Source organism: Piliocolobus tephrosceles, chromosome 11 (assembly GCF_002776525.5).
Source record: "Piliocolobus tephrosceles isolate RC106 chromosome 11, ASM277652v3, whole genome shotgun sequence".
Taxonomy (NCBI): domain Eukaryota; kingdom Metazoa; phylum Chordata; class Mammalia; order Primates; family Cercopithecidae; genus Piliocolobus; species Piliocolobus tephrosceles.
In genome coordinates this window covers 76345795-76370969 of record NC_045444.1, presented here as the reverse complement: position 1 = coordinate 76370969, position 25175 = coordinate 76345795, and the positions used below count along the sequence as shown (strand labels likewise).

The following is a 25175-nucleotide window of genomic DNA, read 5'->3' as shown; positions in this document are numbered from 1 at the left end:
CTCAAAGTTGAAAAAAGTATTAAGACTTTTTTTTCTAAGAAATTTCATTTGGAGGGATTAGCTTATTGAAGAAATGGAAGCCTTTCGATCTTGTTCGATGTAGTATATTCACCATCTAGTGGCAACTCCCTAGAAATCAAGTGCATGTAGTAAAGACAAAAATTGTCCAAAAGGTATTTTGGGAATTAGCCATAAGGAAAAATGTGGCAGATATGTGTAATGCTCCCTGATTTCCTTAAAAACCACTTTTATTTTTGTTACAAAACAACTATCTAGTCTCAAGTGACATAATAGAAAATGTAAATAATTATAGAGAAGAAGTGAGTCACTCGTATTTTCACCACCACCCGAGGATAACCACTGTTAACATTTTGGGTGTGCAGTTCTCTAAAATGTTTCTGCACATATATACATATGTTTCTTGGTCTAACAGAACTATCTTTATTTAAAATTTTCCCAATTTTATAAATGCTCCTATCCTGATCAGCTGCTATTTGAATAAATACTCTAAGCATGGATACTGGTTGATGATCTGAGAAATAAGCCATAATTGCCTGACAGACCCACATAATCTTGGAACCCATGAACATTCCCAGTATGCAAATGGATGATTAAACTTCATGACCTCTTGATCCAAGTTGGCCTATGCACAGCTCAAAAAAGTTACACTAGGCTAATCAGATTGCTCTGCTGAGTTCAGAAAATGAGAAACAGATTAATCAATTAGCAAGTGTGATAAAAACAAAATAGAAATGTAAAAAATAACTATTTAAAAGCAATATTATGAGATGATGTTGTGAGCTAGAGTTGGAATCAGACAAGCCAAGGCAAATCAAAATCTCTTGCAAGTCAAGTTAGTATGAAGGTACAGAAAACATATACGGAGATCAGTTTCCTCTGGTCCACTGACCCTGCTTCAAAGTGATACTGATAGAAGTCAAATCCGATTGTGTCATCTTTCTGCTTAAATACCCTTAAAGAGGCTTCATAGTCCCTAGAGACCTGATTCTTCCCTACCTCTGTTGTGCCACTGTCAAAATGCTGGAGTCACCTATTATGCTTCATCTGTGCAGAATTTCTCTATCTAAAACAGTTACCTTTCCTGGGAAGCTTTCTCTGATTCCAACACTATAAGAGGTGGCCCTACTGTGTACTTCCAGGGCTCCATGTAAGCTTCAGAGCCTAACACTAACACATAACCTGGATCATAATGGCCCCTCCATGATTAGACAAAGCACCAAATAGAAGCAGACATTCCACAAGTTTGCATGAGGTTCCATCCGGCCAACGAGAGAGGGAGATTGACAAGAAACAGCCCCAGATGTGGCTCCCCTTCCAAAGACTTTCAGTTCCCAGTTTAACCTATGTGATCCTTTCATTAATGCCACCATAATGCATGTGGTCCAGTCCTGTTCTTTGGGTTGCACAAAATTATTAGCACAAGCATACAAAAAGGCAAGAATAATATTCAAAATGTTGAAGAGCTATGGTACATTAAACTGCCCTGGGGGTAAGTCTGTGTGTGCCAGCCTGAAGCAGGTAGTCTCAGCCTTGGAAGGAACAGCCTGATGGACAACATGCATCCCTTCTGGTGTGCAAGCACTATCGCAAGGAGCGCCATCTCCAGAAGCATCTGGGCCCACTGTGAACACATGGGATGGAGTCAAGTGTAGTCAGCTATGGCCAGTCACCTGGCAGGTGCCAGGTGGTTTCTTCATCAGTACCCTCTTGGGGATCCTTTGAGCCCAAGGAAATGCTCACTGTCAGTGAGCAGCGGCTATTTACCAATCATTTTGGAAGTATTTCAATGTCTTAACAATCACATAGCCATACTGATGTTTATCTAATGAATACTAGCCTCGCAACAGGGCTGATTCAACTTGCTTTGGATATGAAGCAAAAAAGAAGGGAAAGGATCCAGAGGAATTCATTACTTAACTGCTGGTACCTCCAAAACCCTGGGATGCATAAGGATACTCATTCATGCCCATAGTGAAAAGGAGGGAATGGTAAATCCCTTAAGTGCTATTGGGTTACAGCCCTCACAGTATCCCATACTACCTTTTTTGTGATTGATAAATTGAAATGAACATTGCTGTCTGGAGTCAGTTAATCAAGCTCTATTTTCCCCAGTTCTTGTCTATAGTAGTTGGACAATGCCCTACTTCTTGGCCTTTAGTTGTATGACCCAGGTCTCTTTGTTTGGGACAACACCAGGGACTTCTTGCAGGTGGCCTACATTCCATACATCCGTGCATCCCACAGTTGGCCTTGGCCAAAGGGGTAACTCTGAGACTTCCATGCTTACATCCTTGGGGTGGCGACCAGTGAGCTCACTGTGGGTCAGAGAACCTTGCTCTGGCTTGGCAAGGAACGTTGGTGTCAAATACACTCTTCACTCAAAAGACCATTTTGTAAATTTTCGGAAAAATCACAAATGCAAAGGAAGGAAAACGAGTGGGTTTTAGCACATTTCCAAGAGGCATGAAAGGGGTAGAGGGCTGAGTCTTTAGATTTCTTACTCACCCCATGAACGAGGAGGCAGAGTAGAGTTGACTAGGTAACACAGCCCGTTAGGGTTAGGAAAAGGCAGGATCTCAGAGGTCCTTCCAGGAGTGGACTATTGGGACAATCAAAATAAGCATCTTGCATTTCATTCCTGGCATTCTCAGACATCCTTCATTGGTGGTAGAGCTTCAGGGAGAGGGGTATGGGATAGGGCTGGGTGTGCTGAGGGGCCTCAGTCCAACAAAAATGACTTTTTGTAAGGTTCTTCAGAGCCTTCATTGATTGCCATTCATTGATTTCCAACAAAGGAAAGTAGGAGGGAGTCACTTTTCTATCCTTCAGCCTTTGTGCTGGCTCCTGGATAATCTTTCACATGTTATGGGTACTTATATCAAGGAGCACTTGCATTCTGACAAATAAATTTTACAACCTTATTTTTTTCCACATTAATGCCAGGTTTCTACTGGTTAGAAGATAACAAAGTTATTTGTACACAAATTTCCTTCATAATTAGTATATCAAATTTGTAAGCCCTCTTACCATGTCCCAGCACTAGGTTTTTGAAAGATTCAGACAAAATATAAGATACAGTTCATATCCTCAAGGAATGTACAATTTGAGAGAGAAAATTAGCATTCAATTAAGACAAAAAATTATGTAAGAAGTAAGTCATGAGCCAGGTGCAGTGTGTGTGCCTGTAGTAACAGCTACTGGGAAGGCTAAAGTGGAAGGAACATTGAGCTCAGGAATCTGAGTCCAGCATGGGCAACATAGTGAGACTTCATCTCAAAAGAGAGAGAGAGAGAGAGAAGTAATGAACTATGAATTAGAAGTATAATTGAAATTCAGGTAGGAGAGCTCAGTAGAGGTTACAGTAAAATACTACTGCAGAAAGATAAGACTTGAGCCTTTAGGATGAACAAATTTTAGAGGAGGATAAAAGAAGAATGGCTTTCCCGGTATAAGGAATTGCATGGACTGAGGAGCAGTGGCAGAACATCAACATTATATACTCAGAGGCATCCAGGAGAGATGCCTGTGACAGGACGAAGAGCAGGTAAACGGTAAATAAGGTTGGGTAGCTAAGGTGAAGCCTCGTTTCTGCTGCCTTAAAAGCCAGTCAGTTTGAAGGGAATGTTCTAGACCACTGTTGTTTAATACAGATACAATGTGTGCTGCATATGTAATTTAACTTTTTATTTTTTGAGACGAAGTTTTGCTCTTGTGGCCCAGGCTGGAGTGCAATGGTGTAATCTCGGCCACTGCAACCCTCGCCTCCTGGGTTCAAGCGATTCTCCTGCCTCAGCCCTGGGAGGAACAGCCTGTAGCTGGGATTACAGGCATGTGCTACCATGCCCGGCTAATTTTTGTGTTTTTAGTAGAGACGGGGTTTCACCATGTTGGCCAGGTTGGTCTTGAACTCCTGACCTCAGGTGATCCACCTGCTTCAGCCTCTCAAAGTGCTGGGATTACAGGCATGAGCCACCGTCCCCAGCCATAATTTAATATTTTCTAGTAGCCCCATTGAAAAGGTAAAAAGACACGGGTAAAGTTAATTTAAATAATATATTTTTTCTAACCCAATACATCCAAAATACTGTTACTTTAACATGTAATCAATATAAAAATTTTAACACTGCTTTAGTTTTTAAATGTAAATTTTTAAAAATTCAGTTCCTCAGTTATACTAGCCACATTTTAAGTGCACAGTAGTCAGCTGTGTCTAGTTTTGGACAACATAGCTATAGACAATTGTGAGATTATTTAGCAGCTGAATAATACATCAAAAGTTGTATCTTAGGAAAATTTATTTTCAGTAAAATGCAGAATGAATTGAAGGGTGTGATGGTTGAGGGACAAGAGAGAAGTTAGATCTGGAATGAGTTACAGGTAGGTACTAGAATGGTAGCAGTGGAGGTGTTGAGAGGATAGAACAAATCTGAGAGATCTTTCAAAGAAATAACTGGCATGGGTTGATGACTGATTGACAATGAGGAAAGAAAAAATAAAATCAAGTATGATAGCCAGGCTCCAAACAGTCTGAAAGGATCCTTGCATCCGAGTATTCGAACTCTTGTAAAATCTTCTATACTTTACTGGGGTTGGTCCACGTGACCAATAAAATAAACAGCAGTGATGGTTACAAGATACCGTGGCTTCTGTCTTTGTGGCTCTTTTTCTGGGCTCTTTCTCTCCAGAGGAAGCCAGCTGCTACACTTTGAGCAGCCCCATGGAGAGGCCCATGTGGCAGGACCTGTAACCTGCCAACAACAACATGAGTTTGGAAGCTGAGCATTCAGATGACTGCAATCCCAGCCAATGCTTTGCAGTCTCATGAGAGACTCTGAGCCAGAACCACCTGGCTGAGTCTCTCCCTGATTCCTGAGCCTCGGAATCTCTGAGAAACAATACATGTTAGTACCTTTAAGCTGCTAAATTTTAGGGGTAATTTGTAACAGAAATAGATAATTGAACAATAATTTAAAAAGACAATATCAAACACGAATAAAAAGATAACCCAATTAGGCCGGGTACAGTGGCTCACGCCTATAATCCCAGCACTTTGGGAGGCCAAGGCAGGTGGATCACCTGAGATCAGGAGGTTGAGACTAGCCTGACCAACAGGGAGAAACCCCGTCTCTACTAAAAATACAAAATTAGCCAGAAGTGGAGGTTGCAGTGAGCCAAGATCGCGCTATTACACTGCAGCCTGGGCAACAAGAGAGAAACTTTGTCTAAACAAAAAACAAAATAACAGCAACAAAAAAAAAACCCCAATTTAAAAATGGGCAAGAAAATTAAAAGAAGATAAAAGCATACGAAAAAGTGCTCAACATGGTTAGACACCAGCAAAATGAAAATTAAAATCACAAGGAGATAATATCACACACGCACCAGCATGAGTAAAATTAAAAAGATTAATAAACACAAAATGTGACTGAGAATATGGAGCAACCAGAATTCTTTATTTAAAAATTAAGATGTAATTTACATACCACACAATTCACCCATATAAAGTATATGATTCAACCAACCATCACCACTATCCATTTTAGAATACTTTCGTTACTCTACCAGAAAACCCCGTACCCCTTAGCTGTCACTCTCCCATTCTCCCACCTCCTCTCCAGCCTTAGGCAACCTGTAGTCTACTTTCTATCTGTACAAATTTGCTTATTCTAGACACTCATATAAATGGCATCATATAATATGTGGTCTATTATGACTGGCTTCTTTCATTTAGCACAGTGTTTTCCATGGTTACTCATGTTGTACCATGTATCGATACTTCATTTCTGTTTCTTGCCAAATAATACTTCATTGTACAGATATATAACTTTTGTTTTTACCTATTTATCAGTTGATGGACATTTGGGTTATTTCTGCTTCTTGGCAGTTATGCTGCCATAAACATTATGTACAAGTTTTGTGAGGACTATGTTTTCATTTATTTTGGGTATATACCTAGGTATGGAATTGTTGGGTCATATGGTCACTCTGGTTAGCCATTTGAGGAACTGCCAGATACTTTTCCAAGATAGCTGTACCATTGTACATTCTCACCAGTGGTGTCTGAGGATTCCAAATTCTCCTCACTAACCCTTGTTTTTTAAAAAATGACGGTTGGGTGTGAAGTCATTGTGGTTTTGATGTGCATTTCCCAGATGGCTAATAATGTTGAGTATCTTTTCATATGATTATTGATCATTCATACATCTTTTTTGGAGAGCTGTATAGTATATTCAAATGTTGTCCATTTTAAAATTCGGTTATTTAAATTGTGATAGTTCTTTACATATTATGGATAGCCTTTTATCAAATATATCATTTGTAAACATAATTCCTCATTCTGTGGATTGTATGCCACCAGAATTCTTGTCCAAAATGATACAAAAGGGTCTGGCTGTTTCATATAAAACCAAACATTGACATACCCTATAAACAAGACATTCTACTTACAGATAAATATACTCAAGAGAAAAGGAAACATATGTCTACAAAAGATTTACACAAGAATGTTTACAGCAGCTTTATTCATAATAGCTCCAAACTGGCAACAGCCCAAGAACCTATCAGGAGGAGCATAGATCAGTAAACTATGGTGTATTCATATAATAAAATACTACTCAGTAATAAAATGGAGCAAATTACTGATACACATGACACACACAATATGGACATTTTGCTAAGTGAAAAATGCTATACACAAAAAGTGCACACTGTATGATTCCATTTTATATGAATTTTTAGAAAATGCAAAACTAATTGATGGTAGAAAAAATCAGACTGGGTGCAGTATTTAACACTTGTAATCCTAGCACTTTGGGAGATCGAGGCGGGGAGATCTCTTGAGCTCAGGAGTTGGAGGCCAGCCTGGGCAACATGGCAAGACCCTATCTTGCAAAAAAAAACCAAAAAAACAAAAAAACTAGCTGGGCGTGGTGGCATGTGCCTGTAGTCCCATCTACTCAGGAGACTGAGGTGGGAGGATTGCTTGAGCCCAGGGAGGTTGAAGCTGCTGTCAGCTATGACTGTGGCAGTGTACTCTAGCCTGGATGTAGAATGAGACCCTGTCTGAAAACAAACAACAGTGGTTCTCGAGACAGAACAGTGGTTGCTTCTGGGGTGGGGGTTGGGTGGGGAAGGCAGTGATAGGCAGAGAATGTCTGGAAAATCGTGAGAGGAAACTTTTTGGGGTGATGATAATGGTTTATATCTCAGGAATTTTGGTTACACAAGTGTATACGTTTGTCAAACTCAGTGAATGTACACTTAAGATTTGTGCATTTCATTGTATGTAAATTTTGTGTCAAAAGGGAAAATATGTAAACAAATATTTAACTCTAGATAATAAGACACATGCCATATTTTGGGAGAAGTAAAACGATGCCTGTAATTAACTTTGAAAAGCATTTAAAAATAAGGTATTTGGGATAAGGAATAAAGCAAGATAAAATGTAAATCTAGGTAGAATCTATGTGGTGAGCACATAGGTGTTTGCTTTAAATTTTTATAATTTTGCTATATGTTTGAAAATCTTCAGAATAGAATATTAAGATAATTTTTTTTAAAGGACTAAGGTTTCTAGAGCTGGAGGCCAGAAGACGATAGCATCATTAGAAGAAATAGAGAATTTAGGAATAGGAAGGACAGCTTGGTGGAAGGTGTGGCATAACTGACAAGTCTTGATACCTAGGAGTTCCTAAGTAATTTATGCACATATTTCCTTCTGTATTTCAATGGATCTTCACAAACACCTCTAGTTTTTAATCATCAGCACATCCATTTTCAGATGAGAAAATGGAGGTTCTGAAAAGCTATATAATTTGCTCACGGTCATTAAACTATTAGTGTGCTAGGGATAGGACTGATTATGTAATTTGCAGGCCTAGTGTAAAATGAAAATTTGTGGTTCCTTGTTCAAAAATTATTAATAGCACAACATTAAAACAAGCACAGGGCCCTTCTAACGATGAGGACTTCTGAGACTCAGGTTTCACACACATGAAGCTAGGGCGGCAAGGAAGGTTTGAATCTCAGTCTGTCTAACAGGAAAGTCCATACTTTTTCCAGTAAACCATGCTAGGTCAGATGACTGTTTCATTTCTGTCCTCAGTGAATGAGGCATGATGGTGATGTCAGATGGTGATGTCCTGTAGCCAGTTAAAAACCAAATTGCAGGTAAGGAGTTCCTTCTGTGATGTCTGTTGTCTGTCCTCTTCTCAGTGGGCATTTGGTTATTACATTTGACCTAGGTTAGCAACGTAATTTTTGATCAAAGTCTCAACAGTGAATCTCTTTAGGTATCAAGGTACTAAGAATAACTCCTTTCATGTGTCCTCTCTGAAATTTGTCACCGGATTTCTTCTTTCTGATAAATGTTTCAGTACTTACTAGTGGCGATGAAATGTCTTCTGCTAGACATCTGAGTGAATCTGGAAGCAGAGGAACGTTTTCCTCAATTTAACAGTGGATCCTAGTAGTTGAGTTAAATGTTGGTTTCATTTAAGAGTAAGCTACTTTCTGAATGCAATTAGGCTTTCACTGATAACAGTAACTTTTACTTTAGTTGGGAAGACATATCTGTTATCTCTTAATCAGACCACTCTTTTCTGTCTTTGAGGAAGAGTGGCGGATCTATAACTTTTCCCAAGAAAACTGAAAATGTCTCAATCCTAATGTTAAAGGCATTAGGCTATGTTGGGTTAGGAATGAATAAACTACCCCGATGTCCTTTATCAAGTGTAATTCCTCTACTTGATTCTTAAATAATACTAAGTTTACATTTTAATAAAAAATTACTAAAATTCCAGAAAAGTCTTTCACATTACTTCCTGCTGGTCAAATTTGCAGGTCAAGCCTACAACAGGTTGCGCTTTGGGCTAAGACAGCCTCTAGAGGGCAATCTCCTTTCCTGCGAATCCGCCCTAGTCCGCTCTATCCTCCCTCTCCCCGCTCCGCCTTAGCTCGCTCTCCGCCTTCTCCCTGGCCCCGTCCCCGATTCCAGGCCCGCCCCTCACCGGTCCCATCTCCCTTCCCCGCCCTCAACTATTTCCTCCAGGCGTCGTTCTTGCCCCGCCCCTCCCTGCCGCGTAGCGGAAACGGTCGCTCTAGCTTTCTGGAGGACTTGTCAATCTCTGCCCGGCGGGGGAGGACGGCGGTGGGCGGGGCTCAGGCGAGGCGCTGGAAAGTTGCGCGTGATTCTCGTTCCGTTGCTTTAGTTCCGGAGTGTTTGGCGATGGGGCAGCGGGAGGTGTGGAGGCTCATGTCGAGGTGAGTGAGAGAGCGAGCAGCCAAGGGCAGGCTCTTCAGCGGCGCTCGCCAAAGTGGGAAAAGGGCCGGGGGTGGAGACTGCTGGCCCCGAAGTTTGGAGTCGAGCTCAGAGGCGCATTTGTGAAATCCCAACCTTGGCCCACCCCAACCTTGGCCCTCCCCAAGCCCCAGCCTTCGTCCCTGTCTTTCCTTTTTCCCTCTAGCATCTTCTTTGCGGCAGCACTCTCGTTTTCTGCAACTCTAGCTCTTAATTCAGCCTTGTCCCCACACGACTTTCATTCTTTTGGCCTCAATTACTTTTCTTTCTTCAAAGTTGGGTGCAGTTTGGGGACACGGAGGGATTCAGCTTAGAGGAATTGTGCGGCATGTTTTGTGCAGCCAACACACACAGGTGCTTTGCCACTTGCTGCAGCTCTCTCTGCCCGTGGTGTGATTTTATTCAGCTTTCTTGCATGGCTCCAGCGTCAGTGCAGACATCTGGAGCTTAAAGGCTAGTGTTGAGGGACATTTAACGTGGCATGGGGGAGCATGTTTGCAAACGTTGTTTAACTTTTCAAAAGTACCCCTCACTGCGTCTTGAGCTCAGCCTAAGAAATCTGGTAGCCACATCTTTAGGAAGTTAGGCTGCATGCGTCTTCAACAGCCCCACTGTCTGGCCCTGTACTGTCATGTCAGGTAGCAGCTGCGCCCACTTGAAGGGAGAAGCATGTTTATTTCCTTAAAATAAGGACAACTTAAATTACTGGATTCTTTAAGCCTTAGAGTTTGCCTTCTGGGTTTCCTGAAAAGGGATGGAGGTGTTTCTTTGACTTAAGAAGAATAGTTTCAGGGGAAAGTGTCTAGATGTCTAACACTGTATCCACAGACCTACTTCTCACTAAATATTTGTTATACATTTAAGAGTTGCTTTTCTGCTTGCTTTTTTTAATACCTTAAAATTAGTCCTTGCACGAGCTCATGGAGAAATTTAGTAAATACTAAGAAAATCAGTACATGTAATCGTTACTGCCGCTTTTTCAGTGTTGTCAGCAAATAGCAAATAGAGAAACAAATTGGAAAGACATGTTTGTTAAAGTTAACTGACTTAGGAAAGGATCTGTCATTTCCACAATTCAGCTTGGCTTTCTTCCACCCCACGTTCCAAGATGCAGACTCTGTAGGTGAGGCCAGGACCATTTTGGGGGCTTTGATCTGAGATATCTTTTCCAGACTCAGCCCTGGAGTGGGCATTATCTTAGAAAGCAGAGGCCAAGGTGGTCCAATCCGCAGTAGCGTAACCCTCAAGAGTATAAGGGAATATGGTGCCACGGAATGTGTTTCTGAGAGGAGAAAAGGCCTTGGACCATGGTTGACAGTGTTAGGCAACCCCACTTGAACTCTGGCCTCCCTTGGCTTCTTTGGTACTGGCCTATTTTTCTAATGCCACTCTCCGCCGCCTCTCCTCTTACCCCAGTGCCAGTTTAGCTCTTGGACTTTTTTTTTGGTTCTCAAATCATCTCTCTTAGCGTAACTCGAATCTTTGTCTAATCTGACTTTCTCTGAGCTCTAGTGCTGGTCACAACCCTCTTAATGTCTCAGCTGCAACTCACATATAAATTTACACTTAAGGGCTAGGCGCGGGGGCTCATGCCTGTAATCCCAGCACTTTGGGAGGCGGAGGCGGGCATGTCATATGAGGTCAGGAGTTCAAGACCAGGCTGAGCAACATAGTGAAACCCCCGTCTCTACTAAAAATACAAAAAAAAATTAGCTGGGCGTGGTGGCAGGGGCCTGTAATCCCAGCTACTTGGGAGGCTGAGGCAGGAGAATTGCTGGAACCTGGGAGGCGGAGGTTGCAGTGAGCTGAGATTGCACCACTGCACTCCAGCCTGGGCGACAGAGTGAGACTCTGTCTCAAAACAACAACAACAACAAAAAAAAAACAAAAAAGGAAAACAAATTTGCACATAAATATAACCCTTATTCTTTATCTCTCTTGGCACCATCAGTCTTCTAGATTCTCAAAGTTACCTAAGTTCTTCCACACTCCTAAACCTTAACCTCTTCCTGTGGATTCAAGTTTCAACAGTAGTCTCAAAGTTACCACTTTTTCCTCTTCCCAGTGTGAATTGTTTCCGTACAAGAGTGCCAGAGTTAATCTCGCTGAGGTTTTACTTCAGTGACTGCCATTCTTCTCAGAAGCTCACAGAGGTGCACTTCTGCTTATGCAACTAAATACAGTTTTACCAGCCTGAATTTCACGGATTCGGCTCCAGTATATTCATGAATGAACAGTTACCTACTGTTCTGTTCTACTTGCTGGGAAGCATGGTTCTAGGCATTTTTGTTATCCTATAGCCACTGTGGACTACTTGGTGTTCCTACTGTTCCTTGGAGTCTGAAAGGAGAGCAGATAGGAAACAAATAATTAGATAAAAGTAATTTTTAGTTACCAATTCTGATAAGTGTCTTAAGGGACACAGTTATGAGAGCCAGATTAGGTAGGGAGAGGGAGTCAGGAAGCCTCATCAGAGAGGTTGCTTTTTGCTGGGTGTGGTGGTTCATGCCTGTAATGCTAGCACTTTGAGAGGTCAACGTGGGAGTTCAAGACAGTTCTGAGCAACATAGCAAGACCCTGTTTCTACAAAAAATAAGAAAAAACTAGCTGGGTATGGTGGCATACGCCTATCCTTCCAGCTTGGGAGGCTGAGGTGGGAGGATCACTTGAGCCTCAGAGTTCAAGTTTACAGTGAACTATGATTGCGCCACTGCCCTCCAGCCTGGGCAACATGGAAAAACCTAGTCTCTAAAAATAAAAATGACAGGAAGAGATTACTTTTTAGGTTGTTAATAGGCCTCATTGCCTTTTCCATCTGCTCTGTACTCTGCTGAACTCTGTTGTTTTGGTTCTTGCTCTTTGACTGCCTCTCTTTTTTTACTTCTACTTAGTTGTTTCTTAGTTGATCAAAGGCTCAATCTGTGATGCTCTGTTAGGTTGTTTTCTGTGTTAGGAATCATGAGCCTGAATGCAGAGGCCTAGAAGGAAGCATTGAAAGATGCTGGCTAGATGGTAGCGTGGGGAAACTGGTGAACTGGATAGTGCTCTGGAGAGGAGGCAGCTTCTCAGCTGCAGGCATTGTTGCCCCTTATAGAATATATAGACTCAGGGTTTCCATTACTACTGATTTTTCTGGAAAAGCTGGAAAAACTGCATTTTTAGGTGAAATCTCTTGATTTTTAAATGTTAGTAGTTTTCTTTTTCTTTTTCTTCTTTTTAATCTCTGCCGTTCCATCCAGATAATGTTAGTAGTTTTAAAACATTGCTCGGCTGGGCATGGTGACTCAAGCCTATAATACCAGCACTTTGGGCAGCTGAGGCTGGAGGATCACAGTCCATGAATTCAAGACCAGCCTGGGCAACATAGACTGTGTCTCTACAAAAGATTTAAAAATTAGGTGTGGTAGTGTGCGCCTGTAGTCTTAGCTGTTCAGGAGGCTTGAGTCCAGGAGATTGAGGCTGCAGTGAGCCCGTGATCATACCACTGCACTGCAGCCTGGGTGACAGTGAGACCCTGTCTCTAAAAATAAATAAATAGAATACAGAAATAAAATGCTGCTGACCAATACCACAGTTGCAGTTGGCATCCTTCTGGCAGTTAGTTTTCAGCTGTCGCCTTCTCATTTATTCCTTACAGAAAACGGAGAGATTCCAATGCCTCAGTGATTGTACATGCATGTGGCATGAGACATACCTTTAGTTCTAACTTTTCTTTCAAGCTCTAGTCTTTCTTCTGTTGAATATTTCTGCTTATGTCAGTACAAACTCAAATTCAGAATTGAATTTTTATTTCATCCTGCAAACCAGCGAGCTTCTTTCCCTGTCTTTTCTATATTCTCTTAGTTGTCCTGGTCTGAAATCTTAAAGTCGTTTTTGACATTCTTTTCCAGTGAGTTTTTACTCTATAATAACGCGTAATAATATCCCTCCCTTCTGTTTCCACAGCTGCTGTTCTTCATCACCCCATGCCTAAATTATTGGCCTCCTGGACTTGATTTCTGATCTATTCACACCTTGCCTACTTCTGGGATAATAATTTTCACTAAGCACTACTTCGTGATGTCATCTTCCTGCTTAAGCAGTTTCATGTAGTTGTTTAATTGCATGAGGCCATGTTTGTTTTATTCGATAATTGCAAAAAGTTCCTGAGTGATAAAGTTCTCATCTAAGACAGTTGTTTATTTAAACTACACACATCATAACCACCTGGAGGGTTTGTTAAACACAGATTTCTGGGCCCTACAGTTTCTTGTTCGGTAGGTCTGGGGTGGGGCAGAGAATTTCAGTTTCTAGTTAAGTTTCCAGGGGATGTTGATGGTACTTGTCCAAGAACCATACTTTGAGAATTGTTCTAAAAAAAAAAAAGCCAAGTTAACATCAGCTGAAGGAAATAAGCCTGATAAAGTTAATTAAGAAATTGGAAGTAGCAGGCTGGGCGCAGTGGCTCACACCTGTAATTTCAGCACTTTGGGAGGCTGAGGCGGGCGGATCAAGAGGCCAAGAGATCATGGCCATGCTGGCTAACATGGTGAAACCCCGTCTCTACTAAAAATACAAAAAATTAGCTGGGCATGGTGGCCGGCACCTGTAGTCCCAGCTACTCGGGAGGCTGAGGCAGGAGAATGGTGTGAACCTGGGAGGCAGAGCCTGCAGTGAGCCGAGATTTTGCCACTGCACTCCAGCCTGGGCGACAGAGAGACTCCTCAAAAAAAAAAAAAAAAAAACAACGGAGATGTGCGTGCCCTCTTCCTCTCCACCAGATGGCAGTTTTGGAGCCAGTAGAAAGGAAAGATCATAAATTCAGAATTACTTGGGGACACTGAATTCTCTATTACATTTTGAGATATAAAAGCTAATATCAAATTTTAAATGACAGCTGAATTTGAATTAGAACAAGTGGGCCAGGTGTGGTGGCTCACGCCTGTAATCCCAGCACTTTGGGAGGCTGAGGCAGGCAGATCACCTGCGGTTGTGAGTTAAAGACTAGCCTGGCCAACATGGAGAAACCTCGTCTCTACTAAAAATACAAAAATAAGCTGGGCATGGTGACGCACACCTGCAATCCCAGTTATTCAGGAGGTTGAGGCAGGAGAATCGCTGGAACCTGGGAGCAGAGGTTGCAGTGAGCCAAGATTGTGCCACTGCACTCCAGCCTGGGTGACACAGCAAGACTCCATCTCAAAATCAATCAACCAACCAAATGGAAGCAATATGATTATGTAGTATTTGGCAAGGAATTTGGTTGTATATATGTATTTTTTTGTAATTGGTCCACAGATTTTTGTGACCTATAAATTTTGTGTACAGTGGCTTTGTTTGATAGGTTTACATTAACTTTGAGTTAAATTATGCCTTATATATGAAACTGGGACTTGGAGTTCTCTTTGTTTACTCGTTAAAACACTGCAGTTAGTACTTAAACTATTACATAAGAGTTGCAAATCTGGCAACACCTTCTTGAACCGACATTTGGGTACTGGCCTCATTAAGGAATCTAAAGTCATTCTGGATTTTTATACTTAAAATTTACAAAAAGATTGAGTCAAGTTGAAAACATTTTAGAAATGGTGTTTTAGGGTAGTGTAGTGTAGTTCACACTTTAAAAGTAATTATGAAAACCTTACTTAGAAAGTATCCCTAAATAAGATACGCTTTGTTGCTTCAGTTTCATAATTATAAAGTGTTAGTGTTGATTTTTAATGACAGCTTCCTTCTTTGAAATCATTTAGGGGAGCTTCAAACAAAGTATCTGTGCCTGTGCCCCACCTTCAGAGTTTGATTTAATTGGTCTTGGGTGTGACCTGAGCTTTGGAATTTTTACCTGTCTCCAGGTGATTTTTTTTTTTTTTTTTTGGAGACAGAGTCTCACTCTTGTCGCTCAGGCTGGAGTGCAGTGGCACAGTCTCAGCTCACTGCAACCTCTGTGTTAGAAATACCAAAATTGGGCTGGGCACGGTGGCTCAAGCCTGTAATCCCAGCACTTTGGGAGGCCGAGATGGGCGGATCGTGAGGTCAGGGGATCGAGACCATCCTGGCTAACACGGTGAAACCCTGTCTCTACTAAAAAGTACAAAAAAAAAAACTAGCCAGGCGAGGTGATGGGCACCTGTAGTCCCAGCTACTCGGGAGGCTGAGGCAGGAGAATGGCGTAAACCTGGGAGGCGGAGCTTGCAGTGAGCTGAGATCCGGCCACTGCACTCCAGCCCCGGTGACAGAGCGAGACTCTGTCTCAACAACAACAACAACAAAAAGACCAAAATTGTTAGATGATTGGTGCTGTGAAGAAAAGTCAGCATAGAGACAAAAAGATTTCTCAGCAAGTCATTTTTACTTTCTGCAGAAGGGTGCTCAATCGCAGATGGAACAATGGCGAGAGCACACTTGACAGAGGAAAAGCAGACATATTTATCCCTTACGCATTTATGTTGTCCTTACTGCTGTGTCGTGCATCCTTTGGCTGGAGCGGGACCTCACACTCTTAAACTGATACCCAATATGCTAATAGTGTAAATAGGTAAGTGCAGGGAAGAACAAAGAATTTGCTTATGAAAGGTTTAAGGAAGCAATAACATTTTTAAATAAGGAAGGGGCATAGGCTGTGAGCTGGAACGTGCCTGTGGGCATGTCCAATAGTTATGCAGGATAGGGCTTAACAAGGAGTTATTAGCACAAAGCAAGGAGACTTGAAGAAAGTCTTTAAAAGAAACTATTATTTCTAACACTTATGATTTATTCTTTAACAAGAAGAAAAATTTTGAAGAGGAAACTTTTTACTTTCTACACTCTGCCTCCCAGGTTCAAGCTATTCTCCTGCCTCAGCCTCCTGAGTAGCTGAAATTACAGGCGCCTGCCACTATACCCGGCTAATTTTTGTACTTTTAGTAGAGACGGGGTTTCACCTTGTTGGCCAGGCTGGTCTGGAACTCCTGACCTCAGGTGATCCGCCTGCCTTGGCCTCCCAAAGTGCTGGGATTACAGGCATGAGCCACCATGCCCAGCGAAGTCTCTAGGTGATTCTAATGCACAGACCAGTCTTGGAATCACTGGGCTAGGATAAGAACATTTTACTTGTGGTGAGACAAATTCAAAAATGCTAGTTCAGGAATGTGAACTGTGACTGACTTAAACAAATAGGTCGTTTCTCTCTATTGTATAATTCAATTTGAATGTTATATAAAAAGAAAGAAATATAAATTTTGAAAGGTAAGTTGGATTACAAATATTTTTATAAATCCAGTCATCCAAGTTGTGGTTACAAGTGGTAACTGGTCATACTGCCTTTTGTGCAACCTCAGGCTGTTGGTCTTTGTATAATCTCAGAGTATCCTTGAAAAATTAACAGATTGTCAGTTTATCAGTTCCATTAGATAGTATATGTATCTGTACATGTGCACAGCCCTTATCAGGCTGCTGTAGCTACTGATTCTAGCTTTGACCTCTTTCCATAGATCTTAAATTTAGTTTCTTAAACAAAAAGCATGCATCTTAGTATATTCTAACTATAGTATTTTTATGTGCACTGTGGGTTTCTCAAGGGCAAGAGCTATGTCTTTTAGGAAATTTTTTAAAAAGCCCAAAGCATAATGATACAACTTGATGAATTTTCACAAACTAAACATACCTAAATCACCAGCACCTGGATCAAGAAACAAGCTTTCCAGAGGCCCTCCTCATGCCTCTCTCAATCAATGCCCTTTCCGGTGTTGCCTTTTACTTTCTTGTTATAATATACATAAGGCACTTGAGTACACTGTTCTGAAGTTTATAGCTTGGTGAACTTATACCTGCAGTCCTGTAATCAGCATCGGGATAGAGACAATTTCCAGCGTTCCATGTTCATGCCCCTTGCCAGGTGACCCCACCCTCACCATTTTCATGTCCATTATCAGTGGTCACTTTGGTCAAGCTGTGTCTCGGGCTTTGTATTCCTAGCCCAACAAGCACTTTTAAAACAGCAAAAATAGAAGTGTGTTGTGTTTATTGTTTTGTAGCCTGCTCTCCTTTTGTGATTTGTCATGACTGCTTTTCTGTGTTAGTATTTTTAGTGGTTATGTAATGGCTGTGTGTATTAATAGACACAGTCTTTAAAATAATGCTCTATTCTTAGACATTTACTTTGTTTTCAGTTTTTCCATCATGTAAATAATTGTGAACATATTTATCAATCAAACTTTGGTCATATTTCTGAGATTTCCCTAGTGCACATGCTTGCAGAATTAGTGGATTGAAGGGTGTGATCATTTTAAAGGCTGTGGATTTGTATTTCCAAACTGTTTACCAGAAAGGCAGTACCAATTTATACCTCTCTCTACAGTGTCTGAGAATGCTGTTTGTATTGCATCTTTAACAAACGTTTTTTCTTAAGAGTAATGACTTCATTTTTTAGAGTAATTTTAAGTTGATGGAAAAAATGACCTGCAAATTTGAGCAGAAAAGTTTGACAAATAATAAGGACATGTATCAACCATTACGCTATCGTACAGATAAGTTTCACTGCCCTAAACATCTCCTGTGTTCCAACTGTGCATCCCTCACTCACTCCCCCAAACCCTTGGCAACCACTGATCTTTCTACTGATTTCATAATTTTGCCCTTTTCAGAATATCATACCGTTGAAATCAGTGTGTGTAGCCTTCTCAGACTGGCTTCTTTTGCTTAGTAGTATGTATGTATTTAAGTTTCGTCCAATTTTTTTTTTTTTGTGGCATAATAGCTCATTTCTCTTTTTCGTGGCTGAATAATATTTTATATGGTTGTATTGAAATTGGTTTGTCTTCCAGCCATTGAAGAACATCTTGGTTACTTCCACATTTTGGCAGTTATGAAAAGTTACCATAAAATTCATGTGCCAAGTGGCTATACCATTTAATGTTCCCACCAGCAGTGAATGAGACCTAAACCTTTTAAAACTTTTTGTTCTAATAATACCTTTTAGAAGAGGCTGAAACAAAAGGTGATATACTATTTGTAAACTGAAGCATGACTACCCACATTACTCTTCTCATTTTATTCCACATTTGTTTCAGGTTTAATGCATTCAAAAGGACTAATACCATACTGCACCATTTGGTAAGTTTTGCGGGCATTATTTGTATGTGTAACTTAAAATGTCATTGTTAGAGAAGTAGAGAAATACTGGTATGGCAGGTTTCCTTGACCTTGGTACATCATGGTTCTCAAATGTAGCGTCAAGACATGGCCCATATACCTTGTAGGAGGTAGCATAAGATTATGGTTAAAACCATGGTTCTTACAAGTCAGAATGCCTGAGTTAAGTAATGGGTTCACTACTTCATCTTGGGTGGATTACTTGGTCTCTTACGGCTTCCCTTTTGATATATATAAAATGAGAATAATAATAGTATCTACTTTAGAATGCTTTTAAATGATAAATAAGATAATTGTATTAATCAGCGTTCTCTAGAAGGACAGAACTAATAGGACATATGTATATATGAAAGGGAGTTTATTAAGGAGAATTGACTCACATGATCACAAGATAAAATCCAATGATAGGCCGTCTGCAAATTGAGGAGCAAGGAAGCCAGTGATGGATCAGCCTGAGTCCTAAAACCTCAAAAGTAGGGAAGCTGACAGTGCAGCCTTCAGTCTGTGGCCAAAGGCCTAGGAGCCACTGGCAAACCACTGGTATAAGTCCAAGAGTTCAAAAGCTGAAGAACTTGGAGGCTGATGTTCGATGGTAGCAAGCATCCAGCACCGGAGAAAGATGAAGGCTGGAAGACTCAGCAAGTCAAGTCCTTCCAGCTTCTGCCTGCTTTTATCCTAGCCATGCTGGCAGCTGATTAGACGATGCCCACTCAGACTGAGGGTGAGTCTACCTCTCCCAGTCCACTGACTGAAATGTTAATCTTCTTTGGCAATACCTGCACAGACACACCCAGGAAAAATACTTTGCATCCTTCAATCCAATCAGGTTGACACTCAACGTTAACCATCAAAATAATGCATTAAAAAATCTAGCATAGTCTTTGGGAGGCTGAGGCGGGCAGATCACGAGGTCAGGAGATCGAGACCATCCTGGCTAACATGGTGAAACCCCATCTCTACTAAAAAAATAAAAAAAAATTAGCCAGACATGGTGGTGGACACCTGTAGTCCCAGCTACTTGGGAGGCTGAGGCAGGAGAATGGCGTGAACCCGGGAGGCAGAGCTTGCAGTGAGCCAAGATCGCGCCACTGTACTCCAGCCTGGATGACAGAGTGAGACTCCATCTCAAAAGAAAAAAAAAAAAAATCTAGCATAGTGCATGGCATGTAACAGTCATTTTATATGTTAGCTATTATTGTAATGGTACCCTTGCAAAGTTAAATATCCATGGTTTACCAGATTGTAAGGAAGAAATACATTTTATTCACTTTTATATCTCTTATAGAGGCTGACAAGTAAATTGCACATAAAAACAATAACAGGTCATCTGATATCACTGTATTCTAGGTGGTACTGTAAGTATTTGTCATGTTACTAGCTCAGTTAATTCTCATGATAGTCCTCTGGGATACATACTACAGATCTCATTTGCAATTCTAAAACCCTAAAACCAAAAGTTTTTTTAGTTTGTGGTAAATGCATTGGCAAAATCTGACCTGGATGTACTTGAAGCTCTTTTAGTTTTTATCCTAACTAGTGTGAACACTTATGGTTTGGTGCATAAATATAAAAACACTTTATTACTATGTAATCAAGTATTACAAGGACCTAGACTCCTCTTGGGGTATTTTATAAAGCATTTAGTATGTACTGTTTTCAAAATCTAGAAAATTTTAGGAATTAAGGGATTGTAGCCTTATCTCTGTATAACAGGGCAGAAATTGAGGGACAGAGAGGCTAAGTAACATGCCCAAATGTCACAGCTAGTAATTATGAGGTGTGATTTGAGTCCTGGCTATCCGTCTTCATAGATTTGCTTTGTACGCTCTATAGCCTCTGACAGAGTGAGCACTAAGTAACTATTGCAACTGTGCCTCTGTTAAACCTAAGTGGAGATGGGGATACAAAGCCTGGCATATCCCTTCCTAACTGTGTTAGTCTGTTTTTTTCTGTTGCTTATAACAGAATACCTAAAACCGAGGAATTTGTAAAGAAAAGGAACTTATTTCTTATAGTTAATGTAGGTTGAGAAGTTCAAAGTCAAGGTGCTGCATCTGGTGTGGGCCATTTTGCAGGTGAGTCCTCTCTGTAGAGTCCCAAGGTGGTGCAGGGCATCATGTGACAAGGAGGCTAAGTGTACTAGCTCAGTTCTCTTTCTTCCTCTTATAAACCCAGAGTCTTACTCCCATACTAACCCATTGATTCATTAACTCATTAATCCATTAACCCATTAATTTATGAATGGGTTAATCCGCTCATGTGAGCAGAACTGTCATGCCCAATCACCTCTTAAAGGACTCACCTTTTAGTATTGCCACATTGTTTGGAGGGGGCAAATATTTGAACCATAGCACTACCCTTACTTATTTTATTCAGCTGTTGTACATGGAGGCTGAGGAGTTTCCTAGAAAAAAACTAGGAGCGGTGTCAGTGACTCATATTTATACTAAATACATAGGTGGAATAGGGAGACATGACAGAATCCAGATCACATGGCGACTATGGTGCGTGGGGCAGAAAACACCTGGAAAGAAGATAAAGACTCTCAGGGCCTGGGAGTTGAATAGTTCTGAGTCTCAGTGTTTGCTTTTATGAGTGCCTCAGGGGTAGAGAAAATGTATCCCAAGCAATTCTTCTGTGGCCTTTCTGAGAGAGTGAGTGAGTGAGAGAGAGAGACAGAGAGAGATCCTTTTTATTTCATGGTGGAGTGATGGAAGTATGCCATTGATGGCAGTATTGCAGGCACAGTTACGAGAAGTGGACAGGATTATTTTGCGTTAATAGCGTGATATTCGTGGTGACGCTTCCAAGATAGAGGTAGGGAATAGAACCCAGAAGGGAGGACAGAATTCTGCATTTCTGCATATAAGGTTTGTCAAGCTAATGAAAGCCAGTGGAACCTGTCAGTGAAGCCTCATTTGTATCTGTAGACTAATTTGGAAATATTCTTACTACAAAAATATTCAGGGAAATACTTTTTTTCCTTCTTTCTCCATAATCTATTTTAAACTTGTTTTTTTTTGTTTGTTATTGTTTGAGACAAGGTGTTGCTGTGTTGCCCAGGCTGGAGTGTAGTGATACTAGCTCACTGTAGCCTCGAACTCCTAGGCTCAGGTGATCCTCCTGCCTTAGCCTCCTGAGTAGCTAGGACTACAGGTATGGACCACCAACCCAGCTAATTTTTAAATTTTTTGTAGAGATGAGGTTTCTACGTTGCCCAGGCTGGCCCCAAACTCCTGGGCGCAAATGATCTTCCTGCTAGAAGGAAGGGGGTGCAAATAATCCCCTCAGTGTGCTAGAATTATAGGTGTGAGCCACCATGCCTGGCCTATTTTAAATTCTTAAACAGTATTTTAATTTAGTGAGCAAAAGGTCATTTAATTTTGATCTGGATATGGAGAAAACTTCTATTTTCGTTTTTTTTCCTTTTAGAAAGTAGTTCTATTCAGTATTGAGGGTATAGTGTTTGGAGTACATGAAATGATACTGTGCATATCATTTTCATGACAGCACGCATGTTCTTATTATATATGTCCAGATGGTGTCCTAGAATTATTCATAGCCCTTTTAATCCTACATCTGAATCTCTTTTCCTCCACATCTAGATTCCTAGTTCCCAAGAATACAGTAGATGATAGTGTTTTAGTCCATTTGAGCTGCTGTAACAAAATACCGTAAACTGGGTAGGTAGCTTATAAAAAACAGAATTTATTTCTCATAGTTCTGGAGGCTGGGGAGTTCAAGATCAAGGGGCCAGCAGATTTGGTGTCTGGTGATGGCCAGCTTCCTGGTTCATAGACAGCCTTGTTGGCCATCTTCTGTCTGTGTCCTCTTGTGGTAGAAGGGGTGAGGAAGCTCTCCAGGATTTCTTTTATAAGGGCATTAATCTCATTCATGAAGGCCAACGTGTCCTAATCACCTCTCAAAGGTCCTCTTTTGACCTCTTCTGCCATCACCTTGGGGAAATTTTGGAGGGACACAAACATTCAGTCTGTAGTACTATACAAGCTAATAGCTGGCAGAAGACGTGACAATCTTGGATTAGAAAAAAAATTTTTTGTGAGTGGTACAATGAGCAACACTGAGCAAGTTTTCTCTTGCTCCTCAAGCCTCAGGGGAGTGATACAGAGGACCCATATGAGTGTCTGCATTTGCAGAATGTTGCATGACAGTACAACTGTCATGCGATTTGGGAAACCTGCTGGTTTTAGCAAGCTGTAAATAAGTCTGCTGTCTGTCTCAGAGGAAGACATTACCTTCTTCTTCATGGTGGCTCACAGCTAAGACCTTCTTCTTTATGGTGGCTACCTTGAAAATGACCTGGGCAAGGAGTGGTCAGGCCCTTGGGTTCATGGCATACCCATTCATAGCACACCCAGCAGTAAAGTACAGAGAAATTCCAGTGCTCATGCCAGATAGCATCTCTCAGCAGCTAAGTTCCATTTCTTGACCTAGGTAGTGGTTACAAGAGTTTTGCATTATAGTAATTGACTAAGTTCTGTATTATACTTTGGGTGGTTGTCTGTGTGTGTGTGTTTTATTTTACCATAGAAACATAGAAAAAAATAAGACAGCTTTATCTGTAGTAGTGACATGGAAAGATGATCATGGCAGGTTGCTGAATTAACCATGGGAGGTGCAGAATAACGTACAGCATTCCATTTTTGCTAATAGTTTATGGAAAAGTGCCTGAGAAAGATAGACACTAAATCAGTAGTGTTGCAAACCAAGGCAATTTTGTTTTTCACCATTTTACCTGTGGTTGCCCCCTTGAGTTAAAAACAAAAAATCTTACTGAAATTATGGGTTCAGCTGGATGTGGTGAATCTATTTTGCTTATTAAGAAAATGTTTTATCAACTGACTTTATAGAAATAAGTTTTTAAGATAATTTTTAAAATTATTTTACAGTTTTAGATCTACAGGTAAGTTTGAAAGATAGTACAGAGTTCTTACATACCTCTCACCCAGTTTCAGTTTCCCCTAATGCGTTTCTACATTGCTATTATGGATTGAATTGTGTCCCCCAAAATTCATATGTTGAAGTCCTAGTCCTCAGTACCTCAGAATGTGACCTATTCTGGAAATAGGGTTGTTGTATGTGTAATTAGTTAAGGTCATAATTGAGTAGGGTGGGCCCCGATCCAATATGACTGGTATGCTTTAAAAGGGAAATTTGTAGATAGTCATGTGTACAGGATAATGTCATGTGAAGATTGGAGTTATGCTGCCGCAAGCCAGAAAACTATCCGACGCCAGGAAAGAAGTCTAGGATAGATCCTTCCCTAGCACCTTCAGCAGGAGCATTGCCCTGCTGATCCCTTGATTTCAGACTTGCAGCCTTCAAAACTATGAGACAATAAGTTTGTGTTGGTTAAGCCACTTAAGTAGTGGTACTTTGATATGGCAGCCCTAGCAAACTGCCTAATATTCTTATTATGGTACACTTATCAAAACTGAGAACATTGGTGTTGTGGTTTGAATATTTGCCCCCTCTAGAACTCATTTTGAAATTTAATCCCCAGTATGGATATATTGAAATGTAAGGCCTTTGAAAGGTGCTTGGGTCACGAGGCCTCTGTCCTCACGAAGGATGAATCCATTCATTGATTAATGGGGTTATGGGAGTGAGACTGGTGGCTTTGTAAGAGAAGTAAGAGAGACCTGAGCTAGCATGCTTAGCTTCCTTGACATATGATGCCCTGTATCTCCTTGGGTCTCTGCAGAGTCCCCACCAGTAAAGGCCCTCACTAGATGTATCCTTTTGACTTTGGACATCAGCCTCCGTAACTGTAAGGAAAGGAATAAATTCCTTTTCTTTACAAATTACACAGCTTCAGGTATTCTGTTGTGAGCAACAGAAAATGAACTAAGACAATTTGTATATCACTGTTAACTCCAGACTTTATTTGGATTTTACCACTTTTTTTTCATTAATATTCTGTTCCAGGAATCAATGACACTGCATTTACTTGTCATGCTTTTTAGTCTCCTCTAGTCTGTGATAGTTTCTCAACTTAGCTTTCCATATTTTTCATGCCCTTGACAGTTGTAAGGAGTACTGGTCAGGTAGCCTGTAGAATACCATCTCATCTGGGCTTCTCTGTTGTTTTTTTCACAATTAGACTAGAGTTAAGGTTTTTGGCAAGAATATGACACAGGAAAATTGCCCTTCTAATCACATCATATCAGGGAGTTTTTGTGAGTTTTGATAAATGCATCAGGGAGTATGTGATATCTACATGACATCATTGATAATGCCAACTTTTATCCCTTTGTGTAAGTATCATTTATTGTTTTCCACTGCAAAGTTACTATTTTTCCCTTTCATGCTCTGCTTATTGAAAGCAAGTCAGTAAGTCCAGCCCACCCTCAAAAGGTGAGGGGACAAAGCTGTGTCTCTTGGAAGGGAGATAACTACGTATGTCATTTAGAATTCTGTAAGGAAGATTATCTTTTCTCCTCCATTTATTTATTCTGTGTGGACTCATGGATATTTATTCTTTGGGCTATCATCTAATATCAAATTATTGATTGTTTCATTGTTCCAGTTCTGGCCATTAGGAATTCTTTCATTTTGGCTTCTGTATTTCTTTCACGTGACCCCATCCTTTTAATTTTTTTTTTCTTTTTGAACGTTTCCTTTCTGGTGCTAGAAGGTGTGCTCTGGACTCATTTTGTGTTTTCCCTATCTTAGTGCTGGAATCAGCCATTTCTCTAAGGAGCTCTGGTTGCCTTTATTGGAGAAT

At 40.8% G+C, this 25175-nt stretch overlaps 1 protein-coding gene across 1 annotated transcript in view; it reads left to right on the top strand.

Moving 5' to 3' along the window:
• Positions 1–9141: 9141 nt before the first annotated feature.
• Positions 9142–25175, top strand: part of HIBCH (3-hydroxyisobutyryl-CoA hydrolase) — a 125859-nt gene continuing 109825 nt past the window's right edge. Inside the window, exons 1-2 of the mRNA XM_026454401.2 lie at positions 9142–9282; positions 18346–18388. Coding sequence (XP_026310186.1) covers positions 9248–9282; positions 18346–18388 — 78 coding nt within the window. The 5' untranslated portion in view covers positions 9142–9247. The remainder of the gene's footprint in view (positions 9283–18345; positions 18389–25175) is intronic.